The following is a 14,491-nucleotide window of genomic DNA, read 5'->3' as shown; positions in this document are numbered from 1 at the left end:
AAGTTGAATTCTTGATATTTTCACAAGCAGTGTGGACAACCAAAGCTATAGGCTGAGCCCCCAGTCTTGGGGTTTGTTCCTATGAAACTTAACCCCACAAAGGATAGGTCAAGTCTACTTAAAATCTAGGCCTAAGAGTCACCCCCAAGAGAGCCTCTTTTGTTGCTCAGATGTGGCCTCTCTCTCCAGCCAACATGACGAGCAGTCTCACCACCCTCCCCCTGTTTACGTGGGACATGACTCCCAGGGGTGTGGACCTTCCTGGCAACGTGGGACAGAAATCCTGGAATGAGCTGAGATTCAGCATCAAGGGACTGAGAAAAACCCTAGAATGAGCTGAGAATTAACATCAAGGGACTGAGAAAAACCTTCTCGACCAAAGGGGGAAGAGTGAAATGAGACTAAGTGTCAATGGCTGAGATATTCCAAACAGAGATGAGAGGTTATCCTGGAGGTTAGTCTTATGAATTAAATAGATATCACCTTGTTGTTCAAGATGTAGTGGAGATGCTGGAGGGAACTGCCTGCAAATGTAGAGCTGTGTTCCAGTAGCCATGTTTCTTGATGATGATTGAACAATGATATAGCTTTCACCATGAGACTCTGTGAATGTGAAAACCTTGTGTCTGATGCTCCTTTTAGCTACTATATCAACAGAAGAATAGAACATATGGAATAAAAATAAATAATAGGGGGAACAAATGTTAAAATAAATTTAGTTTGAAATGCTAGTGATCAATGAAGGTGAGGGGTAAGGGGTATGGTATGTATAATCTTTTTTTTTCTGATTTCGTTTTATTTCTTTTTCTGTTGTCTTTTAATTTCTTTTTCTGAATTGATGCAAATGTTCAAAGAAATGATGAATATGCAACTATGTGATGATATTAAGAATTACTGATTGTATATGTAGAATGGAATGATCACATATTAATGTTTTAGTTCGTTTAAGTTTTTTAAATTAATAAATAAATTAAAAAATTACTCTTTTTCTTTCTTCGTTTTTTTAACTTTTTTTATTAATTAAAAAATTAACAAACAAAACATTAAGATATCATTCCATTCTATATATACAATCAGTAATTCTTAATATCATCACATAATTGCATAGTCATCATTTCTTAGAACATTTGCATTAATTTAGAAAAAGAAATAAAAAGACAACAGAGAAAAAAAAGATACATACCATACCCCTTACCCCTCGCTTTCATTTACCACTAGCATTTCAAACTAAATTTATTTTAACATTTGTTCCTCCTATTATTTATTTTTATTCCATATGTTCTATTCTTCTGTTGATATAGTAGCTAAAAGGAGCATCAGACACAAGGTTTTCACATTCACAGAGTCTCATGGTGAAAGCTATATCATTGTTCAATCATCATCAAGAAACGTCCACACCCCTGGGAGTCATGTCCCACACAGAGAGGGGGAGGATGGTGAGACTGCTCGTCGTGTTGGCTGGAGAGAGAGGCCACATCTGAGCAACAAAAGAGGCTCTCTTGGGGGTGACTCTTAGGCCTAGATTTTAAGTAGACTTGACCTATCCTTGGTGGGGTTAAGTTTCATAGGAACAAACCCCAAGACTGGGGGCTCAGCGTATAGCTTTGGTTGTCCACACTGCTTGTGAGAACATCAAGAATTCGACTTGGGGAAGTTGAATTTCTCCCCATTCTCACCATTCTCCAAAGGGGGCTTGCAAATACTTTTCCAGTCACTGATCAAATCACTCTGGGATTCATCAGGGCATCATATCACTCTGGACAAACCAACAAAATCTCATGTCCTACCTGAGATTCCAAGTACTTATGACATTTAATCAAACTATCTACATGAGTTATATTAGGAAATGCTGTAGTCAAAATATAAATTTTGTAACAAATAAACATTTTTTGCTTTAGTCTCACACATAAGGTGACATTTTAAAGTATTAATTATCATCTATTTTCAGCACCCTGCAATAATGACATTCCTTTGTTCTTCCTCATGCAAAAACATTTTTAAAATTTGTACATTGTACATTTCACTATTATTATACACTCTAGGCATTCCTAGATTATACCATCTCAATCTTTACTGTCTATCTTTCTGATTTCATTTATGTCCCCAGCCCTCCTCCCTCTATCATTCTCACATGCAGCTTCATTCAGTGTTTTAACATAATTACATTACAGTTAGGTAGTATTGTGCTGTCCATTTATGAGTTTTTATATTCAGTCCTGTTGCACAACCTGTATCCCTTCAGCTCCAATTACCCAATATCTTACCCTATTTCTATCTCCTGATGGTCTCTGTTACCAACGAAATATTCCAAGTTTATTCACTAATGTCAGTTCATATCAGACCATACAGTATTTGTCCTTTGTTTCTGGCTAATCACACTCAGCATAATGTCCTTAAGATCCATTAATGTTGTTACATACTTCGTAACTTTATTCTGTCTTACAGCTGCATAATATTCCATCTTATGTAAATGTCACAGTTTGTTTAGTCAATTGTCTGTTGATGGACATTTTGGCTGTTTCCATCTCTTAGTAATTGTTAATAATGCTGCTATAAACATTGGTGTGTAAATGTCCATTTGTGTCCTTGACCTCGTGTCCTTTGAGTAGAGACAGCATATAGATGGGTCCTGTTTTTTAATCCATTCTGCCAGACTATGTCTTTTGATTGGAGAGTTTAATCCATTAACATTCAGTGTTATTACTGTATGGGTAGTACTTTCTTCTATTTTGCCTTCTGCATTTTATATGTCATATCTAATTTTCCTTCTTTTTACCTTTACTCATAGTCTTCCTTTCTACACTCTTCTCCACACCTCTCTCTTCTGTCTTCGTATCTGTGTCTAGTGTTCCCTTTAGTATTTCTTGCAGAGCTGGTCTCTTGGTCACAAATTCTCTCCATGATTTTTTGTCTGAAAATGTTTTAATTTCTCCCTCATTTTTGAAGGACAGTTTTGCTGGATATAGAATTCTTGGTTGGCAGTTTTTCTCTTTTAATAATTTAAATATATTATCCCACTGTCTTCTCGCTTCTATGGTTTCTGCTGAGAGATCTGCACATAGTCTTATTGGGCTTCCCTTGTATGTGATGGATTGCTTTTCTCTTGCTGCTTTCAAGATCCTTTCTTTCTCTGACCTCTGACATTCTGATTATTAAATGTCTTGGAGTATGTCTATTTGGATCTATTCTCTTTGGGGTACGCTGCACTTCTTGGATCTGTAATTTGAGTTGGGAAATTTTCAGTGATAATTTCCTCCATTAGTTTTTCTCCTCCTTTTCCCTTCTCTTCTCCTTCTGGGACACCCACAACACGTATATTCATGTGCTTCATATTGTCTTTCAATTCCCTGAGTCCCTGCTCATATTTTTCCATTTTTTTCTTATAGTTTCTGTTTCTTGTCGGATTTCAGATGTCCCATCCTCCAGTTTTGAAATCCTATGTTCTGTCTCTCGAAATCTACCATTGTAGGTTTCCATTGTTTTTTTCATCTCTTCTACTGTGTCTTTCATTCCCATAAGTTCTGTGATTTGTTTTTTCAGACTTTCAGTTTCTTCTTTTTGTTCTTTCCTTGCCTTCTTTATATCCTCCCTCAATTCATTGATTTGGTTTTTGATGAGGTTTTCCATGTCTGTTCGTACATTCTGAATTAATTGTTTTAGCTCCTGTATGTCATTTGAATTGTTGGTTTGTTCCTTTGACTGGGCCATATCTTCAATTTTCCTAGTGTGATTTGTTGTATTTTGCTGGTGTCTAGGCATTTAATTACCTTAATTAGTTTATTCTGGAGATTGCTTTCACGTCTTTTGTCTAGGGTTTTCTTGCTGGATGAATTTGTTGTCTATCTGTTCTTTGACGTTCTGTTCAGCTTTATCCGGACCTTTAGCTTAAGTTTTGTTTAACAGGGGAGAATTTTTCAGTTCTTGTTTTCTTGTTTCTTGCCCTGCTTGTGTGGTGCCTTCCCCCTCCCCCCACACTTAGGAGGGTCTACTTAGATATTATAGACCCCAGCCAGATTTTCCCAGACCAAACTGGCCTCCTATCAGGAGGAAAGAGTCACCTGCGTCGGTTTTCCCTGAGGGTGAGACCCAGCGTTGAAAGACTTTCCTGTGAAGTCTCTGGACTGTTTTTCTTATCCTGCCCTGTGTGTGGTGCTTGTCTGACTGCAGGTCCCACCAGCATAAGATGATGTGGTACCATTAACTTTGGCAGACTCTCCCTGCTGGGGGCGTGGTGGAGACAGAGGAGAGGTTGTAGGCTGGTTTTAATGGCTTCAAATTACCAAGCCCTGGTGTCTGAATTCCTTGATGGAGGGTTTCCACCTGAGTTGGGCTTCACCCCTCCCCTGGGGAAGGCACAGGCTCCAGACAAGCCCCCAAAAAAGATCACTTCTGCCTATGCCTGGGGCAGTTGCAGCCTGAAAAGGCCTGCCACTGTATCCAGAGGCAGTCAAGCCTTTGTAGATACACAGCCACGAAAACCTCAGTTTCTTTCTTTTTTTTCCCCCCTTTTCCTGTCAGTCCTGCCCCCTTGGCGCCAGGGCAAAAATGAGCAACCTCCGGTCTGATCAGGTTCACCTAAGCTGGGGGCCTATTTTTAGTAGTCAAAATTTGTTAATTATTTCCACAATTGGCGTTTGATTGTGCCCAGTCCCTGCTGCTGGTAAAGTCCTTTCCTTTCTCCTCTGGAAAGCGGCCTGTGGGGGAGGGGCACTGGCTGCTGCAGCTTTGGGAACTCACGGTTCAGGGGGGTGCTCGCAGCCGGTCCAGCTGGTCCAGACTGGGGTACACTGTGTGTCTGGTCACTGATGTGGCCCCAGTAGCTGTTCTGTACTGTTTCTGGTTATTTGGTAGTTGTTCTGGAGGACGAACTAAAACGCACACGTTGTTAAGCCACCATCTTGACCCGGAAGATTCTTCGTTTTGTATATATGTAATATTTTACAATTACAAAAAAACATTTTTAAAAAGTGGGCTAACAACCTTCAACCCCCTGGGACCATCATGAGATCTAAATGAAATATATAGAGGCATTAAGTGCTGGAACCAGGGAAAAAATACTCAAAAAAGCGTGGTTAATAGCGCAGACCAGATGTGTTACGTCCCTTCCAGCTCTCAAAATGCTGTGATTCTAAGGACTCTGCTGGCCCAGCCTGAGCTCTGTCTTGGGGGAAAAGAAAGGCTGCCGGTTGTCTCACTTTTAAAGGCATCCACAGTCCTTCTTTTATTTTCTTTTCACAAGGACAGATTTTACAGATGAAGAGACTGAGAAAGAAGGAAAGGATTTCCCCGAGATAATTAATGCCATGGGTACCTGTTCACCTAGTACCAGCTCTGTGCTAGGCCCTGTACATTTACTCCTCACTGCAAACACCCTGAGTTATTTGTCTCTGTTACAGATGAGGAAACTGAGGCACCGAGGGGGGGGCAGCAAGGTGCTCAAATTCGCACAGCTGCGAGTGATGGAGCTTCAATTTGGCCCTCAGAGCCTGAGCTCTTAACCACTGTGCTATACTGGAAAATTCGGGGCAGAACAAGGTCTGGGAATAAACAGGCCTCCCAACTCCCAACTTGGAGGCTGTCCTGTTTCCTAAAACCTAGCTCTGTTTTGGTCACGAGCTGTCTGTACTCAATGACAATGGAGAGGATTGGACAGTCAGGGCTGTAGGAGTTTGCAGGAGGCTAAGCTCTGCAGAGGTGAGGTGGTCAAGGAAGCCTACCTGGAGGAGGAGGCAGTACCAATGCAATCCGGCCCATTGGTCTGTGCCCCTTGCCCAAGAAGGTGGGGAGGAGGTGGGCAGGGTGACTCAGAGTTCGCCTATGTGGCCTGCCCTTTGGTTTATGACGGCCACCTCAGCGGTACCAACCTTTGGTCCCAAGTGAGTTCCCATCAGCTGGGTGGAGACGCCAGGCAATCTCACAGGGTCGGTCACTTGTCCAGGGGACAGAGCAGTCCGGCACCTGCCACCTCCAGAACTATGGGGACAGGGTTGCGCAGCCAGTCCTTGCGAGGACCCCGATCCTCCTACGGCAAACTCCAGGAGCCCTGGGGGAGAACCCCAGAAGGCCGACTCCGCCGGGCACTGAGCCTCAGACAGGGGTATGAGAAGTCCAGGGCCCAGGATTTCAATGGCGACACAGGAGGGCTGGAAGCCCCCATTGAGGAGCAGCTGCCGGGAGGCCCAGGGGACGCGGAGCAGCTGATCCAAGCCCAGAAAGGAGGCAGCCGGCGGTGGCAGAGACAGTACCAGCAGGTATGGCTGAAAAGGTTCAAGGCTGGAGCAGAGCTGCAGGGACAGGGCTCCAAGGAAAGGGAGCCACAGCGGCAAAGTTGAGGAGTAGAAACAGGGGGCTCTGTACCTCGAAGGCAACGAGGCTGTCTGAAGATGAAGCCAGAGAGGGAGATACTTAGGAATTGCAATGCAGAGAACCCTGAAGGCGCTGGGGATTTATCCCATAAGTACTGGGGAGCCACTGAAGGTTTTAGATCGGGGGTGAGGCAATGTGATCGGAGCTCTTTGGAGATGATTAATACGGCAGTATGTCCGATGGGTGGACAGAGCTGGAAGCATAGAGGAGAGTGCATTTCAAGTTCCTGAGAGTGACATCTTGCCTCTCCGCCACCTCTGGAAAAGGGGGAGCAGGGAGGGAAGGGGAGGCCCAATTCCCCTCGTCTGCTCCCAGCCCCTGCTCCTTCCTCTGGGTGACTTGGTGGCCAGATCTCTGTGCTCAGCTCTCTCTCTCTCTGGGGTCTAACTCCACCTGCTGGGGATGGGTGGAACAACATCTGAAGCCCACCCCTCCGCCCATGGGACCTGACAATGGCCCTGTCTCCCAACAGGTAAGGAGAAGATGGGAGAGCTTTGTCTCCAGCCTCCCCGGCGTGACCCTGAGTCGGTCGGCACCCCCGCTGGACAACACCAGCTGAGCACACTGGAACCGGAGGTGGGCGCCAGCTGCACCCAGATGCAAGCCCGCCGTGACTGCTGACCCACCTCTCCGTGGCCCTTCTGAACTGTGGGGGAGCATGATCCCCTCTCTGTGGACTGCTCTGGCCCCCTCCAGACCCGGCCAGGGGCTGCCCCAAGGGCTGCCCCTGTCAGCTCCGGCCCTCCCACCCCCAGGCCAGCCCTCAGCAAAAGACCCCAACAGTGCAGAGAAGGGGGCTCAGCTCCAGCTCCTGGGGGATTCTTCCCTCGGGGCATGGGGACCCCCTTTGAACTGTGAAGCCTTCCCAGAAATGAGGGTGTCAGTGGCCTTGACCCGGCACTAGACTAGTCAGAAATTTCCAAGACAGAACTCAGTGAAGCCAGACCCGTGGCTGAGGGTCCCCTGGATCATGCCTGGTCTCTGCTAATGAAGGCCCAGGGCACGGGTTCCCCTCTCAGACGGTGAGCCTCTCGAGGGCAAGGACCACGTCTGGGTGTCCCCCGTGCCAGGCGCGTTGGCGGAAGGGCTCAGGCCTGTTTATCGTCACCTGTGATCCTGCCAGTACCCCCTGCAGAGGAAGCAGGGGCAGCCTTACTCTCTCCTTGTGACAGATGGAGAAACTGAGGTCCAAGCAGAGAAGGGATCTGCTGTGCTGGGCATCTCTGACCGCACCCCTACTCTGGGCTGCACACAATAATAAAGAGTTGCCAACCTGAGGTAGACCGTTGCCAAGTGACCATCTCGCCAGTTTGGAGCCTCTCCGAGCCCCATGGGGGAGGCTGGACCTGGAATCTTCCGGAATGGCAAGGCAAGGGCACCAGGACCAGGGCCCCCACACTTGCCCCAGGAGGCCGGGCCTCGTTCTCCAGAGGAATTACCACCCCACCCCCTGGCAGTGCCCACCTCAAGCCCTGGCCAACATCCTGCCTTTGGGCTTACCCCTGGGAGCGGGGCTCACTCTGAGGGAAGGCGGCTTGCCTGGGACCACATGGGGCAGGAGGGGGGGGAAGGCGGCTTGCCTGGCCCCAAAGAGCATGACACACACAGGTGTGCACTTTTGGGGGGTTCCTGGGGCTCTCCTGGCTTAAGCAGGCCCAAGGTCAAAGACGAGGGAACAATTCCAAGCACCCGGGTGCAGGGGCTATCTTGGGGGTGGGGAGGACACGGACGGTCCCGCAAACAGAGCGGGGGAGCTGCCTGGTTTCCCAGAGCCCACACACTGGCTAGGCCATTGAAGAACAAGATGGGTCTTGGGAAAGCTTTGGCCCAGACAGCTCCTGGATTTGGAGAAGGGGATGCCCAGTTCGGAAACCAGATCATGGGAACTGCCCAGAAACCTCCAGCCCAGTTAGTCTCCAGCTTTAGCTGCCCCCCACTCGGCGCTCCTGCTGATACCTCTGGGGACCCCCTTAGCTCCAGGGGGACACTGCGAGTCTGCAGCTCTGACCAGCCCTGAGGAAATGGAGGCTGGGCGTGGACATCTCATCCTCCAGATCCTGTCCTGAGGCCCCTCCTGGCCCCTGCCCCCTCAGAGACTCTCCAGCCCCACTCCCCGCCATTCCTTCTCCTTGCCTGCTTCGTGATGGGTTTGTTAAGTTATGTGCTTTTTTTGATTCCACTCAACTGAAAGTCCCAGGAGGATGAGGACTCAGCTTCCCGCCGGGATTCCAGGCCTCGCTCTGGGCCTGGCACGTAGTAGGTGCTCAATAAATGGCGTGGCTGGGGGACTGGGCCAAGGTCACCCGGTGTGTTGGTGGCTAAGCCTGCAGCTCGCGGATGTGGGGGCTTCCGCTCAGGTACGGCGATTTCTACCTCAGCCCTGTCAGCCAGCCCAGGGTCCTTTGCTCAGACACACGCCTCACTATGGAAGGTTGCTGCCCAAGATGGCCACACTTTCACACACGCGTACACACACACACACACACACACACCAACCACATGCCCTTTTGCGCTGTGTCTTTGCCACACCCTCATCATGAGGTGGAGTCTATTTCCCTCCCCTTGAATCTGAGGGGGGCCCCCCCGAGACTTGCTTTGACGGATAGAATGCAACGGAAATGACCTTGGGACTCACAGCCCTGGGCCTTGAGAGGCCTTGTGGCTTCTGTTTGGAAACCAGCTGCCACAAAAGAAAGAGCAGGGACCCAGCAGCCACGTGAGCATCCCTAGCTGATACAGCGTGCAGGAGAAGACCCACCCGGCCAGGCCCAGCCAAGCCACAGTCGTTAGATAAAATAAACCCTGATGGTGCTGAAAATAGATGATAATCAATACTTTAAAATGTCACCTTATGTGTGAGACTAAAGCAAAAAATGTTTATTTGTTACAAAATTTATATTTTGACTAGAGCATTTCCTAATAGAACTCATGTAGATAGTCTGATTGAACACCATAAGTACTTGGAATCTCAGGTAGGACATGAGATTTTGTTGGTTTGTCCAGAGTGATGCCCCGATGAACCCAGAGTGATTCAATCAGTGAGTGGAAAAGTATTTGCAAAGCCCCCTTCGGGGAGTGGTGAGAACGGGGAGAAATTCAACTTCCCCAAGTTGAATTCTTGATATTCTCACAAGCAGTGTGGACAACCAAAGCTATACGCTGAGCCCCCAGTCTTGGGGTTTGTTCCTATGAAACTTAACCCAACAAAGGATAGGTCGAGTCTACTTAAAATCTAGGCCTAAGAATCACCCCCATGAGAGCCTCTTTTGTTGCTCAGATGTGGCCTCTCTCTCCAGCCAACACAACGAGCAGTCTCACCACCCTCCCCCTCTCTGCATGGGACATGACTCCCAGGGGTGTGGACCTTCCTAGCAACGTGGAACAGAAATCCTGGAATGAGCTGAGACTCAGCATCAAGGGACTGAGAAAAACCCTAGAATGAGCTGAGAATTAACATCAAGGGATTGAGAGAACCTTCTCAACCAAAGGGGGAAGAGTGAAATGAGACTAAGTATCAATGGCTGAGAGATTCCAAACAGAGTCGAGAGGTTATCCTGGAGGTTATTCTTATGCATTAAGTAGATATCACCTTGTTGTTCAAGATGTAGTGGAGAGACTGGAGGGAACTGCCTGAAAATGTAGAGCTGTGTTCCAGTAGCCATGTTTCTTGATGATGATTGAACAATGATATAGCTTTCACAATGAGACTCTGTGAATGTGAAAACCTTGTGTCTGATGCTCCTTTTATCTACTGTATCAACAGAGGAGTAGAACATATGGAATAAAAATAAATAATAGGGGGAACAAAAATGTTAAAATAAATTTAGTTTGAAATGCTAATGATCAATGAAGGTGAGGGGTAAGGGGTATGGTCTGTATAATCTTTTTTTTCTCTGTTATCGTTTTATTTCTTTTTCTGTTGTCTTTTTATTTCTTTTTCTAAATTGATGCAAATGTTCTAAGAAATGATGAATATGCAACTATGTGATGATATTAAGAATTACTGATTGTATATGTAGAATGGAATGATATCTTAATGTTTTGTTTGTTATTTTTTTAATTAATAAAAAAATAAATAAGCAAATAAATAAATAAACCCTGATGCTTACAGCCACTGGGCTCAGGGACAGCTTGAGCCTCAGGGACAGCTGACCAAGCACCCGCACCGATGTCCCCCGTGTGAGGGGAGCTCACGGCTGAGGGGCAGCTGCTCTGGGAAGCCTCTCGTTAGCGTCCTGAGGAAGGGCCAGGAGAGGGGCAGGGCGGTTTGACGGGCCTTACTGGAAGGAACGAGGCCGCGCTGTGCTACGGACTGGCTGCCATGGCGGGTTATGACCCCGGGGTCCATCAGGACACCAGTGCCCGGGTCTGAGAGGCCGAAGGGGGCTGAGGAGGGCCCGAGCTTGTCCACCACACCTCGGTCGAGGATAGTCTCTTGAGGACCTTCGGACAGAGTCACCTGCCATCTCTGCCTCAGTTTCCTCAGTTAGGAACCGCAGCTGATAGCACTCAGCTCTGAGGGCCAGTGTGAGGCTCCCGTGAATGTCGGGTGCTCAGAACCTCCCGGAACAGAGGTCTTGCCATCAGGTTTAACCCTCACAGTGGCCCTTTGGGTAAGCGTCCTTCTCCTCACTCTACAGATGAAGAAATGGAGACTCAGAAGGTCAAGGGACAGGCCGGAAGCCAATAGCGCCTCTGAAGCATGGCTTGGGCCCAGGCCCACTCCAAAGCCAGAGCCTTCAAAGGCTTTTCTGGGGAACGTCTGTCCAGACCCCCTCCCCGGAATGTGAGCTCTGGGCCAGGAAGCACGCGAGGTTGGGCAGGCCTTTCCCGAACTGGGCCCTCGGTGGGGCTCTCTGTGCCCTCCAGGTGGTAAAGCCACCTTGTGGCCCGTAGGCGGGCAGCTGGGTGGGCAGCTTGGGTCGGGGTTTTCCAGAAAGCCCTTGCAGCCATCAAGAGCAATGTCAGGAGGGCTGCGGGGGCCAGAAGGGTCCCGGGTGGGGAGCAAGGAGCAGAGCTTGAATCGACCTGAAACCAACAGCTCGGGAGAACCTGGTAATTAGGTCAGAGGTTGGGTGAAAGGCTGGGAAGGGCAATGTCACATCCAGTGTGGCATCTAAGGGGGCAATTCTCGTTCATTCATTCCTTCATTTGTGCATCATTTGTCGAGCACCAAGCCTAACGCTGGTGGAGAATCATCATACTCCAAGGCCAGTGTCATGGTGGAGGTATTCAGAGATCCTGGGGAGCCAGAGATGACTTCCCAGGGGACATGATGTCTTCTCCAACATTCCAAACTTCCACAAGTGCTGGGCCCTGCCATCATCCCCCTCCCCCTCCCAGGCCTTTCTCCCCTTCAGTTCCTACCATCCAGCCACACTGACCTTCTTTCCGATCCTGAAATGGACCAGCTACCCCAGGACCTTTGCACGTGCTCTTCCATTTGTTCCATTTGTCTGGAATACTCTTTTCTCCCTTTTTTTTTTTTTTCTAGTTTACTCTTTCCTCATCCTTTGGCTCAAATGTTACTTCCTCAGGGATGTCTCCCCTGCTCCACCAAATCCTGGGTTCCTTCTTCAGAGCACTGGAGCAATTAGACTTGATGGATTTAGAGGGCTGGGTGGTGGCCCCCCAAAAGAAATGTTCATGTTATAATCCCTGGAACCTGTGAACATGACCTTATTTGGAAAATGGGTCTTTGTAGACGTAATTAAGGATCTTGAGATGAGGAGACCATCCTGGTTTATCTGGGTGGGCCCTAAATCCAATGCCAAATGTCCTGGTTAAGAGACACACACAGACGGTGATGTGAAGACCGGCAGAGATTAGAGTGATTTAGTCATGAGCCAAGGAAGCCAAGGAACTCTGGCAACCATCAGAAGCTGGAAGAGGCAAGGAAGGGTTGTCCCATAGTGCTTCTGGAGGGATTACGGCCCTGCTGATACCTTGATTTCAGACTTCTAGCTTCCAGAACTATGAGAGATTAACTATCTTTAGTGTAAAGCTATCATCTTTGGAGTGATTTGTTATGGCAGTCCCAGGAAACTAAGATAGCACATTTGGGTGATGATTTCTGGCAGACTGGCCCAGATGTGGGGGTTCAGCACATCTGGGCTCCCAGCTCAAGGACATACTCCAGACTTCCTGGCAGCCAAGTGGCCCTGGGGCCAAGCTCTTTCCAGTAGAATGAGGATGGCAGCAGCTCTCACCGCCCTCCAGACCCAGCCATACAGCCTCCCTGCCGGACCCTCCCTGCTCTCTCTGTTTCCTCGCAGGCCCACCCAGTGCAGAGGTCCCAAGGGGGAGCAGAGCCCCTGCCCACCCACTGGGCTGTCGGGGCCAGGACTGTCTTCCATTGCTCACCACAAACAACTGGCCTTGGACCAGTGCCTGCTGTATTGCACATGCTAGGAAGTATTTATTGAATCAACGAGAGCACAGAATGCAGGCTCAGAGCATGAGTAGGAGTTAGCCACACAAAGGGAGGAGAGAAGTATTTCAGCTGGAGAGGACAGCAAGAGCAGAAGCCAGACAGAGCATGGCATGCTTGGGAAGTGCAAACCGTTGGAATGATCATAATCATGGACATGGCAGAGACCCCTAGCTTGGGATCCGGCCAGATTTGCTGCAAAGGATGCTCCTTCCGCCCCTGGGGGGGGGGGGGGTACACTCACCCACTCTGGTGTCATCTGCATGTAGACTTCACTCTCATGGGGCGGTGGGTCTCCGAGAAGGACACTGGGCCTCAGTCCTGACTCTATGACTGCCACCCACTCACCCACCCCCTTGGGGCCTCAGTTTCCTCATTCACCAAAAGGAAGTGAGAACGTCACCTTGCCAGTATGCAGGGTGGGGTGAGAGGTTACAGGAGGAGGCCTGGGTGCCAAGCCGGGCAAGAGCCACAACCAGGAAGGGTTCAGACATGGTGAGAAGGGGCAGGGATCAGGGTGGGTCCACTTTGGAGCTGGTGAGCTGGCAAACCACGGCAGGGAACATTCTGCACCTCATGGACATTCCTGGGTGGTGGAGGTGGGGGGTGGCTCCCCATCGAGGGCCTTCTGACATTGCAGGTCGACATGGCTCGTGCAAAAGGACAAACCCCACCTCCATTCCCACCCCCACCAGGACAAGAGCCGCAGGCTCTCTGAGCTGATCCACACCCAGGCCGGCTCTGCCAGATGCATTCTTTGCTGCACCTGAGGTTCAGGTTTTATGTGTTACTCCGGTTCCCTCATGGGGCCAGCCATGGCCGCCCACAGCAGGCAGAACTGCCCAAACCTCTCCCAGCCATGGCCATCTCAGGATCTTGGAGCTAGCGCTAGAGGGGGCCCGAGAGAGCTCAGTCCCACCCCTCTGGCTTCATCTCTCCAGCTCAACACTCCTGTCACCCCCAGCCTCTCCTTGCATGTTTCCAGGTCTGGGGAGCTCACTCCTTATCAAGCTCTGATCCTTAGACCTGACTTCTGCCCTCAAGGAGCTCACAGTCCATCTGCAAGACAGACGGACAGACAGACAGACAGAATGGAGTAAATGCTCACCAGGGTCAGAGGCAGCATGATGAGGGAGATTAAAGGGGAACATCCTGAGTCCTGTCCCCCAGGATGACACTCTGGCCTTGGATGGACATCTCCCAGCCCCCTGCGGCCAGCAGCCACACCCATGGGAGAAGGCTGTGGGTAGGTGAAAAAAAAAACATCCTGCAGCCTAAATGGGGCCATTTGGCTGCACTGATGGAGAAAGCAACGAGGTGCGCAGGGAACAGCATATGCCCAAAGCTTCTCTCAGAGGACTGGCTGCTAATTCAGGCTGGAGAGGATCCGGCCCGTTTCTTTTACATTTGAGGAAACTGAGGCTCCCACAGGAAACCAGAAGCAAAGCTGGGTGCCCAAAGCTTTCCCCAGAGCTGCCATCTCCCAGCCCAGAACTCCATCCCTGCACTGGGTGCCCAAAGCTCCTCTCCTTTGGAAGAACTGAACTCTGTGTGTCCAACCAGTCAGGGGAGCTGGGGTGGGCCAAGGCCTGGGTGCCACACTGAGGTCCAAGCTCCACTCTTCAGCTAATCTGCTGGGTGGCCTTGGGTGAGTCATCTCCTTTCTCTGGTCATCACAGTTCCTCTATGAAATGG

General features: G+C 49.3%; 1 protein-coding gene across 1 annotated transcript; it reads left to right on the top strand.

Moving 5' to 3' along the window:
• The first annotated feature begins 5,923 nt into the window (after positions 1-5,923).
• On the top strand, positions 5,924-7,076 carry C9H11orf86 (chromosome 9 C11orf86 homolog). The gene is made up of 2 exons (XM_077114952.1): positions 5,924-6,251; positions 6,839-7,076. Exons 1-2 carry the CDS (start codon positions 5,976-5,978, stop codon positions 6,923-6,925), a joined length of 363 nt encoding a protein of 120 aa, XP_076971067.1. The 5' UTR covers positions 5,924-5,975; the 3' UTR covers positions 6,926-7,076.
• The last annotated feature ends 7,415 nt before the right edge of the window (positions 7,077-14,491 follow it).

The sequence above is a fragment of the Tamandua tetradactyla genome, chromosome 9 (genome assembly GCF_023851605.1).
Source record: "Tamandua tetradactyla isolate mTamTet1 chromosome 9, mTamTet1.pri, whole genome shotgun sequence".
Classification (NCBI taxonomy): domain Eukaryota; kingdom Metazoa; phylum Chordata; class Mammalia; order Pilosa; family Myrmecophagidae; genus Tamandua; species Tamandua tetradactyla.
The sequence above is the reverse complement of the archived record's forward strand: the minus strand, read 5'-3'. Positions and strand labels throughout refer to the sequence as shown.